The sequence below is a fragment of the Haliotis rufescens genome, unplaced genomic scaffold (assembly GCF_023055435.1).
Source record: "Haliotis rufescens isolate VD_foot unplaced genomic scaffold, xgHalRufe1.0.p SCAF_70, whole genome shotgun sequence".
NCBI lineage: Eukaryota > Metazoa > Mollusca > Gastropoda > Lepetellida > Haliotidae > Haliotis > Haliotis rufescens.
Genome location: NW_025964362.1, coordinates 1,362,149 through 1,383,788, shown reverse-complemented (window position 1 = coordinate 1,383,788; position 21,640 = coordinate 1,362,149). Strand labels below are relative to the sequence as shown.

The 21,640-nt window shown below is 40.9% G+C and overlaps 2 protein-coding genes across 7 annotated transcripts in view; one reads left to right on the top strand and one right to left on the bottom strand.

The window, feature by feature from the left end:
- The window catches only part of LOC124135459, a 39,937-nt gene extending 36,985 nt beyond the window's left edge, over nucleotides 1–2,952 (top strand). The window contains exons 15-16 of the mRNA XM_046500809.2: nucleotides 788–1,183; nucleotides 1,993–2,952. Coding sequence (XP_046356765.2) covers nucleotides 788–1,183; nucleotides 1,993–2,166 — 570 coding nt within the window. The 3' untranslated portion in view covers nucleotides 2,167–2,952. The remainder of the gene's footprint in view (nucleotides 1–787; nucleotides 1,184–1,992) is intronic.
- Nucleotides 2,953–10,955: 8,003 nt separating this feature from the next.
- Nucleotides 10,956–21,640, bottom strand: part of LOC124135472 (early endosome antigen 1-like) — a 60,076-nt gene continuing 49,391 nt past the window's right edge. For 5 of the 6 annotated variants that reach the window (XM_048388410.1, XM_048388411.1, XM_048388412.1 and 2 more), the window contains 5 exons: nucleotides 20,972–21,155; nucleotides 19,859–19,913; nucleotides 18,942–19,062; nucleotides 17,643–17,741; nucleotides 10,956–15,831 (listed from right to left, as the gene is read on the bottom strand). In XM_048388410.1, coding sequence (XP_048244367.1) covers nucleotides 15,703–15,831; nucleotides 17,643–17,741; nucleotides 18,942–19,062; nucleotides 19,859–19,913; nucleotides 20,972–21,155 — 588 coding nt within the window. In that variant the 3' untranslated portion in view covers nucleotides 10,956–15,702. The remainder of the gene's footprint in view (nucleotides 15,832–17,642; nucleotides 17,742–18,941; nucleotides 19,063–19,858; nucleotides 19,914–20,971; nucleotides 21,156–21,640) is intronic. The other variant, XR_007219210.1, reaches the window with a different exon arrangement.

The window sequence follows — 21,640 nt, the reverse complement described above, 5'->3', positions numbered from 1 at the left end:
AAACAATTTCAAAATTTCAAATTGCTTTTCCACAAATTATTGTTTTGTTTGTGCAAGTGATGGAGAAATGTTGAAATTTCACATTTATAAGGTCTTTACAGCAATGAGAAGGGAAATTATTTTTAAGTGTGTACTTATTTTTGGCCAAATATGCATTAAACAAGCTACCCTGGTCTGTCCAGAAATGTTGTTTGTTGTGTACACAGTTACAAGACTGGGTGTCCCGTGAAGATTCCGGGGTAGAATTGGTCTTCAGCAGCCCATGCTTGTCGTGAGAGGCAACTAGCGGGATCGGGTGGTCGGGCTCGCTGACTTGGTTGATGCATGTCATCGTATCCCAATTGCGTAGATCGTCTCATGATGTCAATCACTGGATTGTGTGGTCAAGGATCGATTATTTACAGACCACCGTCATATAGCTGGAATATTGCTGAGTGCAACGTTAAACAACAAACAAACAAAAACTACAAGAATGGGTAGTCTGTAAAACAATATACAGTAAACTACGGTTATAACGAACAAGATTAAAACGAACTGACTGATATAACGAACTTATTTTTTAGTCCCGGCCATTTGTTGTATATATGCTGTATATATGCTTATAACGAACTACGGTTATAACGAACTAAAATAAGTGGTCCTTTTGAGTTCGTTATAACCGTAGTTTACTGTAGTTATATATTCATATGATTAGTCACTTTGAGTATATATTAATTAACCCGAGGTAGAGTGTCATTAGAATTTGAAAAAAATGTGAGACTGAATATAGGTGTCCTTGTTTTAATAGAGTGTAGAAGTTAAGTGGAAGCTGGACCCACTAGGTGACAAAACACCTCCACCTCAACCCATGACTGGAACTTCTTCAACTAATACTACACACAAGCCTGATGCTAATCAGAAAACAGAAGACAACAAGGAGGAGACAACTCCGTTTGCACAAAACACCACCCCTGTTGTCAGTGGTACAGAGGAGAGTAATTCCATCCCACCTGTGACTGGCGTGGCATTGCCATGTGGGAAGGGCGTGGTCATGAAGGCGTGGTCGGAGGAGGAGGAGGTGAAAGAAGCAACACGGATTGCGTCCGGGTTTGTGGCAGCCATCATGGCTAGCGCTGTGGCGGAGTTCATCTCATCCGAGTGTGAGAGCAGCCAGATGTACAAGGAGGTCGTGTCAGCAGCTCAGGTGAGTCCGACATGGACTGATTGACATACAGGTGTGTCAGACAATGGACTGATTGACAAACAGGTGTGTCAGACAATGGACTTATTAACAAACAGGTATGTCTGACAATTGACTGATTGACAAACAGATGTGTCAGACAATGGACTGATTGACAAACAGGGGAGCCCGACATGGACTGATTGACATACATGTGTGTCAGACAATGGACTGATTGATTGATAGACAAACAGGTCAGTCAGACAAAAGACAGCTTGACTGATAGACAAACAGGTCAGGCAATAGACTGCTTGATTGATAGACATACAGGTGTGTCAGACAATGGACTGATTGACATACAGATGAGTCAGACAATGGACTAATTGACATACAGGTGTGTCAGCCAATGGACCGACTGATTGATTGACATACAGATGAGTCAGACAATGGACTGATTGATTGACATACAGGTGTGTGAGACAATGGACTGATTGATTGATTGACATACAGATGAGTCAGACAATGGACTGATTGATATATTTACATACAGGTCAATCGGACATTGGACTGATTGACATACAGGTCAGTCGGACAATGGACTGATCGACTGACTGATTGACATACAGGTTTAGATATAGACATTACTGGGAGTAATTGACAAAGGGCAGAGAGACAGAGAGACACTGGACTAGGTGTAATAAGCAACTGACCAACACAGGCTAGAGAAATACTAATGTTGAGAAACACAATGTTGCATCTGATGTTTCAATAAACTTCCTGTGCCACATGACTCCACACTGGTCCCCCGATATACCCTGTACTGTCTCATCTAGGTGGCTGCAGCCAGGGTGACGGCCGAGGCGGCGCGGGCAGCGCAGACAGGAGACATCGACGGTGCAGCCAAGGCAGTGTTGCAGGCTGTGAAGGCCGTGGAGATAGCCATGGGCAAGTCAAGCACCTCCAGCGGGCAGGGACCCATTAGAAGCAGACTGTGTGTAATACTCTGAGGAGGAGCTTGTGACAGTCTTGTGTTTACATTGTGTACGGACATCATGACCAAACAGCTGGCGAGCCAAGGGGATGGGGAATTTATGATTCATCTCGTTCTGATATTTATATGGATGATAAAAACAATTTGTCAGAGAGCGTGACAATGTCACTGGGCAACAGACAGTTGTGCAGCACATCTGATTGGCTTAGGGCTCAACTGTCTGATGGGTACATGACACATGTATCAACAGAGGCAATATCTCATAGCAGGTCACTAGTGCACCGACACAGGAACATTATATGGATATATGTTTTAAAGAGGAAGGAATAGTGTGAAAAGTGTGATTAATACGTTTCTTTTGTTAGATGAATGGCAATCTTGTCTGGTGCCTCTTCATATCTGATAAACAGGTTTCAGCGGATTCAGAAGAGTGCTGTGCAGATAGTGTTCCTGTCACAAGTACAATCACATTACCCATGTACTCTCCAGCTCATACTGGCTTTCTGTGTGCTACAGAATCACTTCCAAACTACTCTGCCTTACCTACCAGTGCTTGTCAGGTGATGCTCCACTCTACTGTGAGCTACTGAAGCACGTACAGCACATTACCCCAAGTCTAAATGTCACCATCTCCTCTGTGTAAAAGAAGACTCATGATTCGGCCATTGCTCCTTTTCCTTCGCCATGGGAACTGTTTGTTTGTTGTTCAATCAGCAATATCCCAGCTGTATAACGGCAGTCTGTAAATAATCGAGTCTGGACCAGACAATCCAGTGGTTGACATCATGAGCATCAATCCACGCAATTGGGATACATTGACATGCATCAACCATGTCAGCTAGCCTAACCACCCGATCCCATTAGTCACCTCTTACGACAAGCATAGCATACAATATAAATATATAACGTTACGCCTGAGAACATTTGTCACCACTCGCCCCTTTCCATAACCTGCAAGAAGACTTGTCCCCCTATCGATGAATGTTATGTGCGAAAATACGACAAACCAATCAAAATGTATGTATGATTTCAAATTCTTCGTCAAAGGATACCCCAGAAATAATTTTTGATTTTACATGTCTTGCATCTCAAAATATACCCAAGACACAGTTAAAAGTGCTTAATCATACTGTATAATTTCGCATGTCCAGATTTGCTTTAAATTGCATCTGAAATATATATAATATATGGGGAAATATATGTGAACCATTACGCAACGAGTTGACAATTGTTTTAGGTATGCCCGTTTGCACTAATACGGAACCCGGTCGCTAAAATGGCCATGAGAGGGGCACGAGTCACTATTCAGCTTGTCCCAGAATAACAAGGGTTGGTCACGAATGGCGTGAGAACAATCAGTCTCGATTTTATGTCGGAACACTAATAATCAGTGATGACACCAGGTGTTCACGAAACGGGTAAGTCTGACCTCCTGATCCTGTTAATCTGTTCTTTCGACAAGCATAGTCGCCTGTTACGGCGAGCATGGGTTGCTGAAGACCTATTCCAGCCTGGATCTTCACTGGTTCCATGGCAACTGAGTGGAACAGTCTCCCACTTGAACTCAAGAATTCTTCAACTTTCTTTGAGCACCAACTAAAGATCTTTTCAAACTCACCTTCATTGACGGAACTGAAACCTTTCTTGTGCTCTTCGAGCATACCTTGCTTGTGGAGTTATGCACTCCCTAAAAGGAGTATCACTATCATTATAATAAAGACAACTGTAAAAATGGTTGAAGTATTTTATTTCATAATTTGTAAATTGATGTAAAATATAATGTAAGGCTATGAGGTTACAAACAGGATATATTATGTCAACAGAATGTACAGAGACAACACGTCATAATGTGTACTGACTGAACAGTTATCTTCGCATAACTGTAAAACAAATCTTAAAATAACACAGGAACATCCCAATTCAAATGAACCTTGATCAACACAGCTTGAGCAAGACAAGAATGACTTTATCTTTAAGTCAGCGCAATAAATAAAAAGCTGTTCATTTAAATACCAAAAATCTTAATTATACTGAAGAAAGAAAGTTAGCATGAATATTGTTTTGTAACGAAGACAATTTCATAAAAATATCCCCCAAAACATTCAAGATCCCTAACTAATTTTGTTCAGCATATGTTCTGTGATCTGTATTGGAAGTTTATTCCTTTAGTTAGGAACTTGAACAAAATTAAGGAATAATTTCCTAATGCATAATCAAGAATTCACTGAATCGGTCTTACAACAGTAAATAGTGTATATCACATCACCCAGTAATAATAAATTCATAAAATAATTCATATCTGATTACATGATTACGAACAGCACCTTTCTCTTTGTATAAGTCATTTCACCGACCAATGAATACAAGAGTGAAGAGTAACTATAGCAATACTAATACTAATAAGCAATACAGTAGCCACATACTGTTCATTGTAAGTGCCAGCTCCTGATTCATCTTCAACTCATTGGGGTGGACTTCTTGCTGCTGTTATCAATATTGCAGCATAGATATTGCTAAAAATCAGTTGACTTTAGTTCAAGCACAAACCTAATCCTAATCCAAAGCGCATCATAAGTAAGAGCATCTGTTACTATCATAAAACAAGCATTGATATAGCTTTTTGGAAAAGTAGGGGTGTAGTTTTTGGCAATATGCATTCTGAAACCTCATTATTTGATGAAAATTACTACTCAAAAGAAGTCAAAGAACACCCAATTCCTTCATGTTAGTAATTACCATAGTCAATCTATCATGCCATGACAGATTGACTATAGCAATATGAAAAAAATTGGATGTTTTTTTTAAAGATATTATACATCCAAAAATGACTTTAAATGAGTCAGTCAGTGTTTTTATACGTTTATTTTTAGTACCTGATCAAGTGACTTAATTTCCGAAAAGGCGGGATGTGCACCCCTGCTCTCCCCTTCCCTCCCCCAAGATATGTGGTGTTAAATATCTAGCAGGTACCAAGAATATTGATAAGGTCTAAGAACATACCAACATGATACAATCACATGTTTACATAAAATGAATAGCGGGCATGATACTACAGACTACAGAAGGACATGAAAGGTTTTTTAATACCAAGGTCATTGCGAGCTGTCCTTTATTAAGGCAGACTGATTACCACACTCGTCCTTCCATGATCCAGGAATATTTTATGCAGCTCAAGTCAAAATTTGAGCAATCAGACAGATCCCATCAAAAGCATGTTTTACCAAGCTGGAGTACATGATGCACATCAATTGGGCTGTCATGGTGAGTGAGTGTTGTTTTACGCACTTAGCCACAAGACTACCACCAACCCAGATGATGCAATCATAAGGATGTGATACTGGTACTAGGTCTTCGGCATCTTGAACAACGCCTTCGCCACAAGACTACCACCAACCCTGATGATGCAATCATAAGGATGTGATACTGGTACTAGGTCTTCGGCATCTTGAACAACGCCTTCGCCACAAGACTGCCACCAACCCAGATGATGCAATCATAAGGATGTAATACGGGTACTAGGTCTTTGGCATCTTGACCAACAGCTTGGCCACAAGACTTCCACCAACCCAGATGATGCAATCATAAGGATGTGATACTGGTACTAGGTCTTTTGCATCTTGAACAAAGCCTTAGCCACAAGACTACCACCAACCCAGATGATGCAATCATAAGGATGTGATACTGGTACTAGGTCTTTGGCATCTTGAACAACGCCTTCGCCACAAGACTGCCACCAACCCAGATGATGCAATCATAAGGATGTAATACGGGTACTAGGTCTTTGGCATCTTGACCAACAGCTTGGTCACAAGACTTCCACCAACCCAGATGATGCAATCATAAGGATGTGATACTGGTACTAGGTCTTTGGCATCTTGAACAACGCCTTAGCCACAAGACTACCACCAACCCAGATGATGCAATCATAAGGATGTGATACTGGTACTAGGTCTTTGGCATCTTGAACAACGCCTTGGCTACAAGACTACCCCCAACCCAGATGATGCAATCATAAGGATGTGATACTGGTACTAGGTCTTTGGCATCTTGACCAATGCCTTGGCCTCAAGACTACCACCAACCCAGATGATGCAATCATAAGGATGTGATACTGGTACTAGGTCTTCGGCATCTTGAACAATGCCTTAGCCACAAGACTACCACCAACCCAGATGATGCAATCATAAGGATGTGATACTGGTACTAGGTCTTTGGCATCTTGAACAACGCCTTAGCCACAAGACTACCACCAACCAAGATGATGCAATCATAAGGATGTGATACTAGTACTAGGTCTTCGGCATCTTGACCAATGCCGTGGCCACAAGACTACCACAAACCCAGATGATGCAATCATAAGGATGTGATACGGGTACTAGGTCTTTGGCATCTTGACCAACAGCTTGGCCACAAGACTTCCACCAACCCAGATGATGCAATCATAAGGATGTGATACTGGTACTAGGTCTTTTGCATCTTGACCAACAGCTTGGCCACAAGACTTCCGCCAACCCAGAAGATGCAATCATAAGGAAGTGATAAGGTAGTAAGTGGACGTCAACATGCAGATTGTTTGGGCATAACGAATGTTGTGCACACAACATGATTACAGATACAACTGGTAACCAGAAGAGACCTGCACTGTGACCACAATCAATATGAATGAGTGGCACTGTCCAATTTCTTGCAGGGGTGAAAGCGGCACCGGCACCGGCACTGTCACCGGCACCAGAATCAAGCCTGTGTCTGCCAGCTGTTTAATATGGCGGACATGCTCTGTGTGGCAAACTACCTGTCAAACACATTGGCACTGTTCCTAGTATGGGCCAAGCCCTCATTATACAAATGCAGTTCTGTGCATCTTGAACCCATCTGTGTTTACAGGACACTTTGTTTACAAGATGCCTCTGTGTTTCCATGGCAACATTTGACCAGTGTGGCTATCAAACCTTCTGAAATAAAGGACATAGTTGTGTGGAGAAAGAATAATATACATGTAATGTTTTCAGTGAAACTGCTGGGATCACTCATGCATTTCAGTCATTAGATTTTGATTACATATGGGACAACTGGGTTGGACTAACAGCAAACACCAATCATAAATCGTCATAATCCAATGAACGACAAAATTCAGATCCAAGCAAGCATTAAGTGTAGAGACGCTACACAATGATTAAGCATATAATCAAATGTAGATACTTTAGTTCCGTTCAAAGGAAAGCTGATATATACATACGGTACATATATTGATTTGTAATATTGGCATGACATGTGACTGACAATCAATATAACATTTAACCATTAAATATTATTCCGAGAGTAGACTTTTGGAATGAAGGCAACAGTTCAGTCAACTCTCACTGAAGTATAGCCACAAGGTTTTCAGTAGCCAAGTTTACTTCTCAAGGAGTCCTGCTTGTGGCAAGAGCCAACTACAAGAGTGAGTGAGTGAGTGAGTTGGGTTTAACGCCGCTTTTAACATTATTCCAGTTATATCACGGCGTGTCAGCTTAATGTGGGAGGAAAGCCCAAAGTGATGCAGGTCTCGGACGTTTACCACTTCGGTGAAACCCACGGGCACGGGTATGGTGCTGAAAGCCAACTACAAGAGGATTTGGTGGTCACAATGTATGACCTGGCTCCTTGTGTGAAGTGCCCTGGTGGTTTGAACAGTTCTTCTAGCTATCAATCACTGGTTTCTTACAGATGGTCGTGAATATGTCTGACTGCGTTCAAGTTCAAGTTGAATCTGCATATGGAGAGTTGGCTTCATGTCCTATCATTTCCTTATCATGTTTATGTAACCTGTCATTACTTTCATCATACATAGTCAGTCTTATAGACTTATAGATGGGGTGTCATTAAGGGACCGACCATTTGATATTCTGGGGGGTAGGGGCCTAGGAATTGGTATGGAGACTCGCCCTTTCTTCAGGTGCAAAACGAGATCTATGAGGTGTTCTTGACTAAACATGTTTCACTATGAGTCAAAATAGATCTATATTGAAACAGTATTTAGCAATAATTTCTTTTATGTCGCAGACAATATCTGTTCTACATATTTGTCTGCCTGGGACAATGTAAATTTTTTTATAACACACACACACACACACACACTACACAGACACACACACACACAGAATATCAAATGGTCAGTTCCTATTGTAGATTTTACGGTGTTGGGGATCGTATTCATCATAGACGTCAGTTCTACACACACACACACACACACACACACACACACACACAGAATATCAAATGGTCAGTTCCTATTGTAGATTTTACGGTGTTGGGGATCATATTCATCATAGACGTCAGTTCTAGAACTTGATGAACAAACATAATCCTTTTTGGTATTGCCGGTATCAGCAAATATAATGCTTCACTAACTGCAGAAAAAAAACACTGACCTATGTGCCTAGAATACAAGACATGCCATTCTGTGTTACAGGTTATCAAAAGTGTTCACATTTCCATACATGAAAAGGTCCAAATTGGATAGATAAAAATATGTGCCCTACACACAAAGTCTTCATATAACCAGAGCAGCACAAAAACAGTGTTCACTTACCCTAAACTTGCACTACACACAGTGTTTATTTAACCAGAGCAGCAAAAAACAGTGTTCACTTACACTAAACTAGCACTACAAACAAAGTTCATTTAACCAGAGCAGCACTAAAACAGTGTTCACTTACACTAGATACACCAGCAGCACTACACAAAGTGTTCACCTACACTAGGGCAGCACTACATATAGAGTTAACCTGCACTACAGTCTTCACAACCAGTTCCCTTGGTGCTGACACAAACATGCAATCAACAAAAGAGTTCCACTGTAGATTGGTACTAGTCTTGGCAAGACACATGTTTGGAGTGTTTTAATTGCATAAACTCATGATTCTCAACTCCAATAATCTCACAATCATACAAACAAAGTGCTTCAATTAAGGATGGCCTTGGCTAATATTATTTCAGCAAAACAAAGCAGTAACCAGCGCCTGTACACCAACATAGGACCAAACAAAGTGATGTGGTCCAAATTACCCAACTACCCTTAACCCTTATTCATGTTGCCAACCCTAATGGGTTTTTTCAGGGGTAAAAATATGTGATGAAAATATCAACCAAACTCTAAAATAGGTCTCCAACAACAGATGATGCTTTTTATTTTTTTTAAAAGAAAGAAAAACCTACTTACCCTATTTTGAATTACGTTTGAACCAGAACCAGGTTGACAGAAATAAAGTTAATGAAAAATTTCCATTATTAACCTAAAACTGCAGGACATCATTTAAAAAAATAAAAATCATAAACAATATTGAAAAGCAGGGGATTGAAGTTAGTATTTCTTAAAACGAACACAACATTGTCAATTTTATAAAATATTGATACAATTCTAGACTCATAGCAAGACATGAATCCCATCGGTATGGCCCAGCAACACCGAACACCTGCTATATGTTGAAAGCAAATGTTCATAGTCTACCACCATGCACTATAGTTAGAAAACTCTGCATAGAAATTGTATATAGTCCCAAGAATGCATAAATAACAGGAACCTTGTAAAAGGTGACAAAAAATGGAGATTGCATGAACAAAACACTGGATCTATGCTATGACTGCCATACAGTTGGGAGAGTCAAGTACCCTTCGAGACATACCTAGCCTGGTCGGTACACCTGCAAGAATGCTAACTCAGCAAATTATGTTGACTAACTCTGTTGATTCAGAGGGGACTGGCTTGCTATTGTAAACTGTTAATTGTACTAAAATCACATGGCAAGTTTTTCAAAGCACCTTTCCTATACCCAAATCTATGGACTAGTCAAAACAGGGAAGGCTTCCAACCACACTGTCTACATGATTTGTTATCAATAAAGATAAAAAACAGCCTCAGATGCTACACTAAAATGGTGTATTATTGAAATGAAATGAACAAACTTCTTATTTTAAAAGACATATGGACTTGTCATTCTTTCAAAACTAAATAACCATCCACTAAGTATGCCATTAACAAAAGAAAACCTAACAGGATATTTCAAACAGTCTTACAGCTCTAACACAGAGCTTCCTGAAATAATCCCAATAGCACCAGGCCTGAGCAAAACTTGGTTTCCAGTGCCCGCAGTCCCATTAAAACAATCTCAGATATCTCTAGACTTCTCATTTGTTAGATGCTCCACTGATTTGGAACATATATGCAATCAAAGTTGTCAAGAAACTGCAACCTCATACTATGGCTTTCACTCTTCAAACAAAGCCTTGTGTGTCTTAGAGCTGTGTCATATTTGACAAGCACCCAGAAAAAAAATCTCTCGCATCACTAACTGATATTTAAAACAATCGGCCTTTCTGTCTGAGAATACTACTCATCAATGACGGCCTTGTTGCAGCTTCTAACAAGTCAACAACCAAACTGAAACCATGTCAAAGACAGCCAACTGCTTTGTCCATGGAGTAAAACAACTGTGTATGTACTATGTACTTTTTGATGGTATGGAAGACAACACAATGTTACAACCAAGAGCAATGGACAATCCGATCATGAATAAATCTAAATCTAAATTAGGAATAAGAATTAATGATTAACTCAAGTTCATGAAAATATATTTGGATAAACAATTACCGTATTTGACGTAATAAGCGCCCCGCTCTAATAAGCGCCCACGGCGATATTTTCTAATATATTGGCAAGTGAACAATCCCAATTAGCACCCTTTTCTATTGATCAATGTACACAAGACTTATCTATTCGTGTATAATACGCATGCATGTGTTATATACACCCTTAATTATGGGCAATTAAATTCAGGAAAAATATATCTGTCGTATATAAACAGTTCAGGCCTAATAAGAGCCACCTTTTTCTTATTTTGAGAGCGCCCTGGGTGCTCATTACATCGAATACGGTACATGATTATGATGAACTAAGTGTATGTACTATAAGCTACACAGGGATAACATGGACTTTAAGCGTACATGTATCTGGAAACCTACTTCGTACAACTTCTTGGATCAGTTACTTAAGATTTATCGTCCACCACAATTCATCTATCTATACATGTAAGCCATCCACTCATATATTCATATACCGATTCATTTCCAGGAACACAAAATTCAAAATAATTCAGTACATCATAGATGGGATGTAAAATTTTAACTCACTCAATACATCATAGGATATAATACATTTGAAGACAAATCAGTATCAAGATTAACAAGATATTACTTCAATTCACTGTTTTGCAAGAGCAAATAATTCAACATATGATCACAGTATCATTGGGATGGTATCATTCTCAGAGAATTTGTCTTGATTACCGAATCATCGGTACTAAGTTTTGTCCCCTTGTATTTTGTAGCCATCCCCAACAGTAGGTGCCTAGACTGGGTTCCTGGACAAGCAGGTCAAAACAAAACTGATTTTCACTGCACCGGATTTATACCTGTCAAACATCATCCTTGATAATCCAGGGTGTTACATACCTGTCAAGCATCATCCTTGATAATCCAGGGTGTTATATACCTGTCAAGCATCATCCTTGATAATCCAGGGTGTTATATACCTGTCAAGCATCATCCTTGATAATCCAGGGTGTTATATACCTGCCAAGCATCATCCTTGATAATCCAGGGTATTATATACCTGTCAAGCATCATCCTCGATAATCCAGGATGCTATATTGCCATTCTATCATGATAAATATCCTTGACTGATTCTCCACCAAAGCTTCATATTGAGCCCAAATAACTCGGTGCGAAATGACCTGACATCATCAATTCAAATTACTAGGGATGCCTTGTGGCATAAGGGCTGTTTCCCTGCTTAAATACTTGTGGAAACAACTTTTTAAGGAAAAAAATCACTTACCATGCTTATTGCAGTATCCTGATTTAACTGAACATAATATTATCAAGGACTCACTCGTACCAGACAGTGAATTTGAAATTCTGGGCAAAGTTAGTGATAGGAGAGAGTAAGAAGATGTTACTTCAAAATCAAAGCTGAGGTGGCAAATGTGTCCATGGCACATATCAATACAGAAATGCATTATAACACACAAGATACTCGAGGACGATAAAGCATCCAGTTGGGTGTATATGATATGCAGTTTAAGATATGCAGGTTATACAACACAATCTTTACAAGCTATTGGGTTAACATTCATAACGGAATGTAAGGAATGGAAACAGTCGGAACACAACTGTAGACGAGGAACACATAGCTGCTTCAGGGACGGCATTCAATGTGTCACTTATTTTTCATGCCTATTTTCAACACATAAGCCCAAATGCAAATTTGTGACTTCAATTCTTGAACAAGTAATTTTACAGTTTCAAATAATAATTACTAATAGCTGTCATGGCTCCTGAAGAAAATGGTTCCTGGGTTTGAAGTGAGACAAGTAGGATGACAATCTGATGCCACATTAATGGGTCTGTGTAGAATGAGAGTTGTAGGTGTGTCGTATGAGAGTTGTAGCTGTGTCGTATGAGAGTTGTAGCTGTGTCGTATGAGAGTTGTAGCTGTGTAGAATGAGAGTTGTAGGTGTGTCGTATGAGAGTTGTAGCTGTGTAGAATGAGAGTTGTAGCTGTGTCGTATGAGAGTTGTAGGTGTGTCGTATGAGAGTTGTAGGTGTGTCGTTTGTGAGTTGTAGCTGTGTCGTATGAGAGTTGTAGGTGTGTCGTATGAGAGTTGTAGGTGTGTCCTATGAGAGTTGTAGGTGTGTCGTATGAGAGTTGTAGCTGTGTCGTATGAGAGTTGTAGGTGTGTCCTATGAGAGTTGTAGGTGTGTCCTATGAGAGTTGTAACTGTGTAGAATGAGAGTTGTAGCTGTGTCACATGAGAGTTGTAGGTGTGTCGTATGAGAGTTGTAGGTGTGTCATATGAGAGTTGTAGGTGTGTCCTATGAGAGTTGTAGGTGTGTCGTATGAGAGTTGTAGGTGTGTCGTATGAGAGTTGTAGGTGTGTCGTATGAGAGTTGTAGCTGTGTCGTATGAGAGTTGTAGGTGTGTCCTATGAGAGTTGTAGGTTTGTCGTATGAGAGTTGTAGGTGTGTCCTATGAGAGTTGTAGGTGTGTCCTATGAGAGTTGTAGGTGTGTCGTATGAGAGTTGTAGGTGTGTCCTATGAGAGTTGTAGGTGTGTCCTATGAGAGTTGTAGCTGTGTAGAATGAGAGTTGTAGCTGTGTCACATGAGAGTTGTAGGTGTATCGTATGAGAGTTGTAGCTGTGTCGTATGAGAGTTGTAGGTGTGTCGTATGAGAGTTGTAGGTGTGTCGTATGAGAGTTGTAGCAGCCATTTTTTGATGTTCTGTCGTAAGATCGACCCTCACATGAGTACTTGGGATTCATGCAGGTCAGGATAGTTACATTTAAGAGCAGAATACTGAGGAATGTAGCAGCCAGGGATAACAGGACTTCCAACAGAATTGGAATTCAAGACAGTAACTTCTGGAATGGTTCCCTTTGCTTGGCTATTTCAGAACGACATCCTTCATTTCCTAACCTACATGGGATAAACATTTACTATCTAACCTCAACTCATAACAGCATGGTAGGGGCTTTCTGAAAGTGACTTACAGACTGATAGTTTCTTCATCAGGACTTACCGTAGTCGACGTAATAAGCTCCCCGCTCTAATTAGCGCCCATGGCTATATTTGCTAATATATTGGCTAGGGAACAATCCCAATTAGCACCCCTTCTGATTGATCAATGTACACAAGACTTATTTATTCATGAATAATACTCACTTGCGTGTTTATATGAACCCTTAATTGTGGACAATTACATACTGGAAAAATATATCTGTCGTACATTAACATTTCAGGCTGTCAGTATAAACCACGAAATTTACAATCTTTCAACTCTGTTTTTTAACCAAAATAATATTCTAATAAGAGCCCCCTATTTCTAATTTTGAGAGTGCCCTGGGCGCTTATTACGTAGAATACAGTATTAATCAGCAAATCTTGGTCAAAGACTGCAACAGTGACGATGGTTGTGTTCAAGAAAGAGACTAATGCCACAATGATTTAATTCCTAAATCTTAAGCCATTGTTCTTTTAGACATAGTTTGCAGGTCTGAGACATTTTGTTTTTAATTTTCTTGAAAGAATCATTCTAGGGAAAAGAAATCTCATACAGGAATGAGAATGGATATTTTCCTTTTCAGCTGAAACTTATTAGCAATGGAGCGTGGTCCATAAATTGGGCTGTTTATGAAGGAAGCCATCAGATTTTAACAAATTTGTGGTCACTAAATTGTAGAAATTCCCGGATCCGCGGAAGATTCTTACCCCTGCTTAGAAGTTTCAAAAAGAGGCAGTTTGTTGTGACAAATTATCATATGTTAGTTGAAAGTTGCCCATCATAATTATCACGTTATTAATTCATTATGGCCCAGTTAGATATTAAAAAATAACTTAGAACAGGAGTTCGGTCACATCATCTTCACACATCTCAAGTCTGTAGATTCAACTACATGTTCAACAACCTCCACTACCTGCAAGTGACATAGCAGTTAGGGCTGAGACGGGTAACTCGGGTACCCGGATCGGGTGGGTACTGAGTAGGACCCGGGTACCCACAGGCCTACCCGGACCCGTGGTTAGTCACGTGATATATTGTTTAATGACAAAAATTATCTAGAACTCTATGGTTACACTACAAGTCACTAATATTCGCATTTCTTTCTGACTATGCACCCATACCTTCTGACTTTTCATATGGTTGAATAAAGATACATGTACAACTATGTGTAACTTAAGTCATCTTCAGTGTATGCATGACCAGATTGTTTAATACATGTATCTAAATACATTTTGCAAGTGCTGTGGTAAAAAAATTCCAAACAGATATTTAGTATCTCTTGAGACCTACAGTGGGCACCCGGGTAGGGTTGGGTAATTGGAGGGTGGGTACCCGGGTAGTAAATTTGGACTCGTCCCAGCCCTAATAGCAGTGCAATGGACTCTTAATACACAATCTTCATCAACAATACTGACTTCACTCGTCCTGCAAAAACTAGTAGTGGAACGATACACCAATGCATCGGTGGATCGCGATATTTTAATTCTCGATACAAGTATCGATGACAATCGCACACAAAGGAAAAAGTATTGATTTTTACCTTAAAGTATTCTTATTAAATGTTACACCAAACACTAATTACTAGTGAAATTGAGTAGTGAAAACGTAAATATTTTCATCCACTGCGCCATACTTGACACTGCCAACTGTAAGATTGATAGTGTGCCAGGAATTTGGCCATCCTGTCTATGAAAACCAGGGCTCACGCAGAAAAGAGCACATGCAAGTATCGTGATACGTTTCAGTTTGCATAGTTGGTGTATCATCCCAGCCCTAGCAAAAACACTATATTAAGTCTTCAAAAAACAATACTTGTCAGTGACATTCCTTTCCAATTTAGGAATATATTTGGTATCATGTCAACCAGAATCATATGAATATTACTGGTTGTTCGGTGGCTGCAACACATGATCACGCCTGAGGATTCTTTGAGAGGATGTCAGTGGCTGCCGCGTCACCTCTTGTTCACCACTTCATTGTAGCAGGTTTCACAGACTCTCACCGGCTTCTTGGAGGCTGCCACAGTGGCCGTCCTCTGGGAGCATTCATTGCAGTAGATGTTGCCACAGTTCCTACAGTGGTGCTAGAATGGGGAAATTATTGTTGTGAAACATGACTTTGGGGAAATTACAATTATAGAGTTTATAATAGAGCGGGTATTTTTTCAAATGAATGATTTTACGTGAATTTAGGCTTTTATTGAAAAAAATTAATGTACAACTTTGTTGATTGCAAAAAGGTTCACCTTATTAATAGATTTTCTAAACATATCATACATATTGTTAATGTAGACACAATTTATGGATAACAACTTCTTTAATATACTATAACAGCGACATTTCGGTATAGGTCCTTATAACAATGTCAATCAAGACAGTCTTGACTGACAACATTAATGTAACAAGGATCTTTACTGAAACATTGCCCTGAAAGTATGCTAGGAGGTTGTCATCCATCAACTGTGTCTACCTTGTCATCCAGCAACTACTAAGAAACGGCTATCAAACAATCCATATTGTTAAGAACTACATGTCAATTATATGTATTTTCTATTCACAGTAATCAAAAGGGGATTACAAAATTTTGCAAAAACATCCTCCAGAATTAAGGTAAATAAAACTGAATATGGTCATGACACGACACTATCAATCCTTAAACATCTTGTACCTCCAGGGGGGGGGGGGGGGGGAGAATGCAGTTTGAATGCACACTGATCCTGTAATTGCAAATATGTCAGGCACTTACGTCTGCAACTGAAGCCGATAGTCCGAAGCCCAAGAACAGCAATCTTCTGTTAGGTCTAGTAAGCTCAGGTAATAAAACATTAGAGTGAGTGAGTGAGTGAGTGAGTGAGTGAGTGAGTGAGTGAGTGAGTGAGTGAGTGAGTGAGTGAGTGAGTGAGTGAGTGAGTGAGTGAGTGAGTGAGTGAGTGAGTGAGTGAGTGAGTGAGTGAGTGAGTGAGTGAGTGAGTGAGTGAGTGAGTGAGTGAGTGAGTGAGTGAGTGAGTGAGTGAGTGAGTGAGTGAGTGAGTGAGTGAGTGAGTGAGTGAGTGAGTGAGTGAGTGAGTGAGTGAGTGAGTGAGTGAGTGAGTGAGTGAGTGAGTGAGTGAGTGAGTGAGTGAGTGAGTGAGTGAGTGAGTGAGTGAGTGAGTGAGTGAGTGAGTGAGTGAGTGAGTGAGTGAGTGAGTGAGTGAGTGAGTGAGTGAGTGAGTGAGTGAGTGAGTGAGTGAGTGAGTGAGTGAGTGAGTGAGTGAGTGAGTGAGTGAGTGAGTGAGTGAGTGAGTGAGTGAGTGAGTGAGTGAGTGAGTGAGTGAGTGAGTGAGTGAGTGAGTGAGTGAGTTTGGTTTAACGCCGCTTTTAGCAATATTCCAGCAATATCACACTGGGGGACACCAGAAATGGGCTTCACACATTGTACCCATGTCGGGAATCGAACCCGGGTCTTTGGCATGACGAGTAAACGCTTTAACCACTAGGCTACCCGACCGCCCCAATAAAACATTGTAACACTAAACTCAAAATAATGCAAAGAGCCAAACTTGGCTCGTAGTCTCAAAAACTTTTGGCACAGACTGCTTTAGGGAATGTGATGTGGATACTTTTCAGTGGTAAGTGGTCTAATGTTATTTTCAGTAGGGCGGTGGGGTAGCCTAGTGGTTAAAGCCTTCGCTCGTCACGCTGAAGACCTGGGTTGGATTCCCCAAATGGGCACAATGTGTGAAGCTCATTTCTGGTGTCCCCTGCCGTGCTATTGCTGGAATATTGTTATGAGCGGCATAAAACCAAACTCACTCAATTATTTTCAGAGTACACTTGCCTTTACATACCTAGTTTTGTGAATTTCCCACGTACAGTACAGATACTATGAGCGTTAGTGTCGTGGTGAGCTACATACCTTGCGCACAGTCATGGAGAAGGCCTTGTTACACCCCATGCACTCCATCACCTGGCTGTCATCCGCCCACTTCCTGTTCTGTACCTTTGTGCTCACGATCTGAAACAAGGCACAGTTTCCATTCACAGAATTTGTGACAGAAAGCCAATGTGGAAATAGATGTGACTACATGATTGATTCATTCATTAGTTCGGTGGCGTGAGGGAGGAAGTTGGTTTTTGAGTGGGTAGATGTAGCAATTTGAATGGAGAAGAGCAGAGCAGAGCAGAGCAGAGCAGAGCTGAGCGGAGGGAGAGATGTTTAATGCTGCCGTCAGTAAGTATTGCAGCAATATCATGAGAGCTTGTACCTTATCAAACCAGGACAAGGATAACTGGTGGCTAGAAGCATGAGCAATGATCCACACAATCAGGCTGAGATGACACGCAGTCAGACAAGTCCAGGAGCTTGACCACAAGATACCCATTTTTGTCAGCTCTTACGACAAGCATGAGCTTCTGGGCAACAGCAGGGCCACAATTTGGGACACACAGCTAGGCAGACTTTGATTCCCGTCACCAAAATGCAGTACTGTGTCTGTCAACACACCTGTGTGATACCATGGCTGTCAGCAAGCTCAAACAGAATAGTCGTAGTCTGTACCTGTAGGGACTGGTTCTCTCTGCCCAGTTCAGACTACCCGTCCCTTAACCACTATGCTACCCCTCAACCCTTGAACTACATGGCTGTCAGCAAGCTCAAACAGAATAGTCGTAGTCTGTGCCTGTAGGGACTGGTTCTACTAGCCTTTAACCCTTTACCCGCCCCTTTAACCACTAGGCTAACCCCCCCACCCCTTTAACTACATGGCTGTCAGCAAGCTCAAACAGAATAGTCGTAGTCTGTGCCTGTAGGGACTGGTTCTACTAGCCTTTAACCCTTTACCCGCCCCTTTAACCACTAGGCTAACCCCCCCACCCCTTTAACTACATGGCTGTCAGCAAGCTCAAACAGAACAGTCGTAGTCTGCACCTGTAGAGGGGGCACGGGCGGCCCAATAATCTAAGGCGTCGCAATTCAGAGTCGTGTCCCTTAGGCACACCAGAAACCTATGATTGTGGGTTCAAATCCTGGGTCCCCCAATATTGTTTCCAGGACTGCCGGCACCATACCCAAGCTCATGGCTTTCACGAAAGAGGTAAACATTTGAGACCTGCATCACTTCAGGCCTCCCTCTCACATCAAACTGTTACGCCATGATACAACTGGTATACTACTACTAATGGCATTAAACCCAACTGACTGACTGACTCACTGTACCTGGAGTGACTGGTTCTCTCGGCCTAGTTCATGCAGGGCAGCCTGGGTATCATCTAACTTCCGTCGCGTTTCCGTCACTTTCTCCCTCAACTTCTCGCACTCCTTCTCACTGGTCAAGCACCTGCAAACACAGAGCATAATCATATTCATAATATTTATGCCAGGTTTGATTCCCCACATGGGTTAAATGTGTGAAGATCATTTGTGGTGTCCCCCGCTGTGATATTGCTGGAATATTGCAAAAAGCAGCGTAAAACAATACTCACTCACTCACTCAAGCAGTACACCTGGGTAGAATCATACTGTGTGAAGCTCATTCCATGCTGTCCTCATTCAGATTCTGTGCATGCATTAGCACAATTCTACAGTACTTCAGGGTCGGCAATGTACTCGATGAAGTCCTGTTTGACTAAACAGCTTGGATTGAACGGATGGGTTTTGGTTCTTATTTAATCTTCCACATATCAAAGTCCTTTTGGGGCGGTCGGGTAGCCTAGTGGTTAAAGAGTTCGCTCGTCACGCCGAAGACCCGGGTTCGATTCCCGACATGGGTACAATGTGTGAAGCCCATTTCTGGTGTCTCCCGCCGTGATATTGCTGGAATATTGCTAAAAGCGGCGTAAAACCATACTCACTCACTCACTCAAAGTCCTTTTACACGCGCTTCAGTGACTTTGCCCACGCACGCGAAAAACCGGGTCCTGCAGTAGGAATTGAAAATCCACATCCCAAAGAGGCCACCCTGACTGATATATCCTATCAGTAAGCCTGTTTTCACCTCCCTGGTTATAACGCCACCTGGTTATAATGCCATATATCCCGCTAGACAAAGGGTGGCATTATACAGGGAGGACTGTACATAGATAGCTTGGACACCACACCACACCACAGGCAATGCATGCAAAATAAAAACTGACCTGTCAACAAGCATCCTTCTTTCTTCATTATTGTTTTCCAGTTTGGCTTCCAGTTCTGAAACAGAAAGGTAATGTAACGTGAGTCTGTCATTTCTAACATGCACGTGAGACAGATACTGGCTGACTTGCAAAACTAAAGGTGGCCTTGACACATAGTGTTATGTTCCACCGCTAAATTAATAAATAACTTGACAGGAAACTATCCCGGAGTTGAGGGCATGACGAACTTGGCCGGGGGGCACTTTACAACTGATTTATTCGGGGAACAAGTCTTGCGACATCTGCAATATCTCAGCAGACTTCATAGCAATATGGGGAGCGTCTCCAAAACAATACACTCAATAAGTGTTAACACAACGATAAGTGTTGATACACAACATATAGGATGACAAAAGAATCTATGGATATGTTCAGGGAGCGTTACAGGATCACACAGAAGAAGGATCTCTCTGACATATTGCTAATGCCTATATATGAAATCAAAAATAATCTGACATCATTCAACTTAAATGATCTATCAGTAGTACTTTCATAAGAAATTATATGACCGATTGAGTCACAATATCATGCTATTGAAAAGCTGTTGGTGAGTGCACATGCATTATGATCGTAGAAGTTAACTTTCTTTAAATCTAAATTCTGTCAGCATCTAGATCTGACACATGGCTCCCACACCACAATGGACTAAAATATGAATTTCAGTTCTCTAGAATTGTTCAAGGCTTTGAAGATGTTCTGTAGTGTTTGACATGTTCTGCAAGTACTTCAAAACAAAACTGATTATAAAGAAGTGAGAATTGTCTGGCCTATTTATTCTAAATTCCTAGACTATTAATTAACGATAACTTATTCTAAATTCCTGGACTAATTGTTAACTCCTGGTATAAGTTATTTTAACTTCCTAGACTAATTGTTAATTCCTGGTATAAGTTATGTAAATTCCTAGATTTTTTGTAAAACACCCGCTATTAGTTATTCTAAATTCCTAGACTATTCATTAACTATATGTCATTCTAAATTCCTAGACTATTCGCTAACCACTGGTATAAGATACTTTAAATTCCTAGACTATTTGTTAACCCCGGTATAATTTGTTCTAAGGATGCCACGAACCTAGCTTCTCCCCCCTCAGCTCGTCGTTGATCCTGGTGAGGTCCTCCACATTCTGCTGGTTGACCGTCAGGTCTGACCGGACAGTGGTCAAGTTTTCGTTGAGCACAGACAGCTGCATCTCATACCGAGCCTCATCCTCATCCTTCTGCTTCTGCAACGTCTCTCGTCCTTGTTGCTCAGTAGCCTATGACACAGGTATGGTTAGTTAGTGTCTGTTGATATTCATTATTGGTTGTGTTAAGTCATTCATTAATTTGTTTAATCCAACAATGTGACACTTGAATCAGGGAAAGTACATACAGTTGCCTTGATGAATCAACAAAACTTGAAAGCATTTTGGGGTGGTCGGGTCGTCATGCAGAAACCCGGGTTCGATTTCCAAAATGGGTACAATGTGTGAAGCCCATTTCTGGTGTCCCCTGCCGTGATATTTCTTGGAATATTGCTAAAATCTGCGTAAAACCATACTCACTCACTCACTCGTTGACACCATTTTATTTCTACTTTTGGAAAATATTATCTTAAACTCTCAGGCAATCTCATTAAAATCAGATCTTAATTTTCGCCTTTCGACCTTTCGCGAATTTTGACTGACCAATGAAATGACTGACAAGATATCGACATTGGCCAATCAGATGGCAGCTTTCTGGAGCTTTACGACACTAGTTT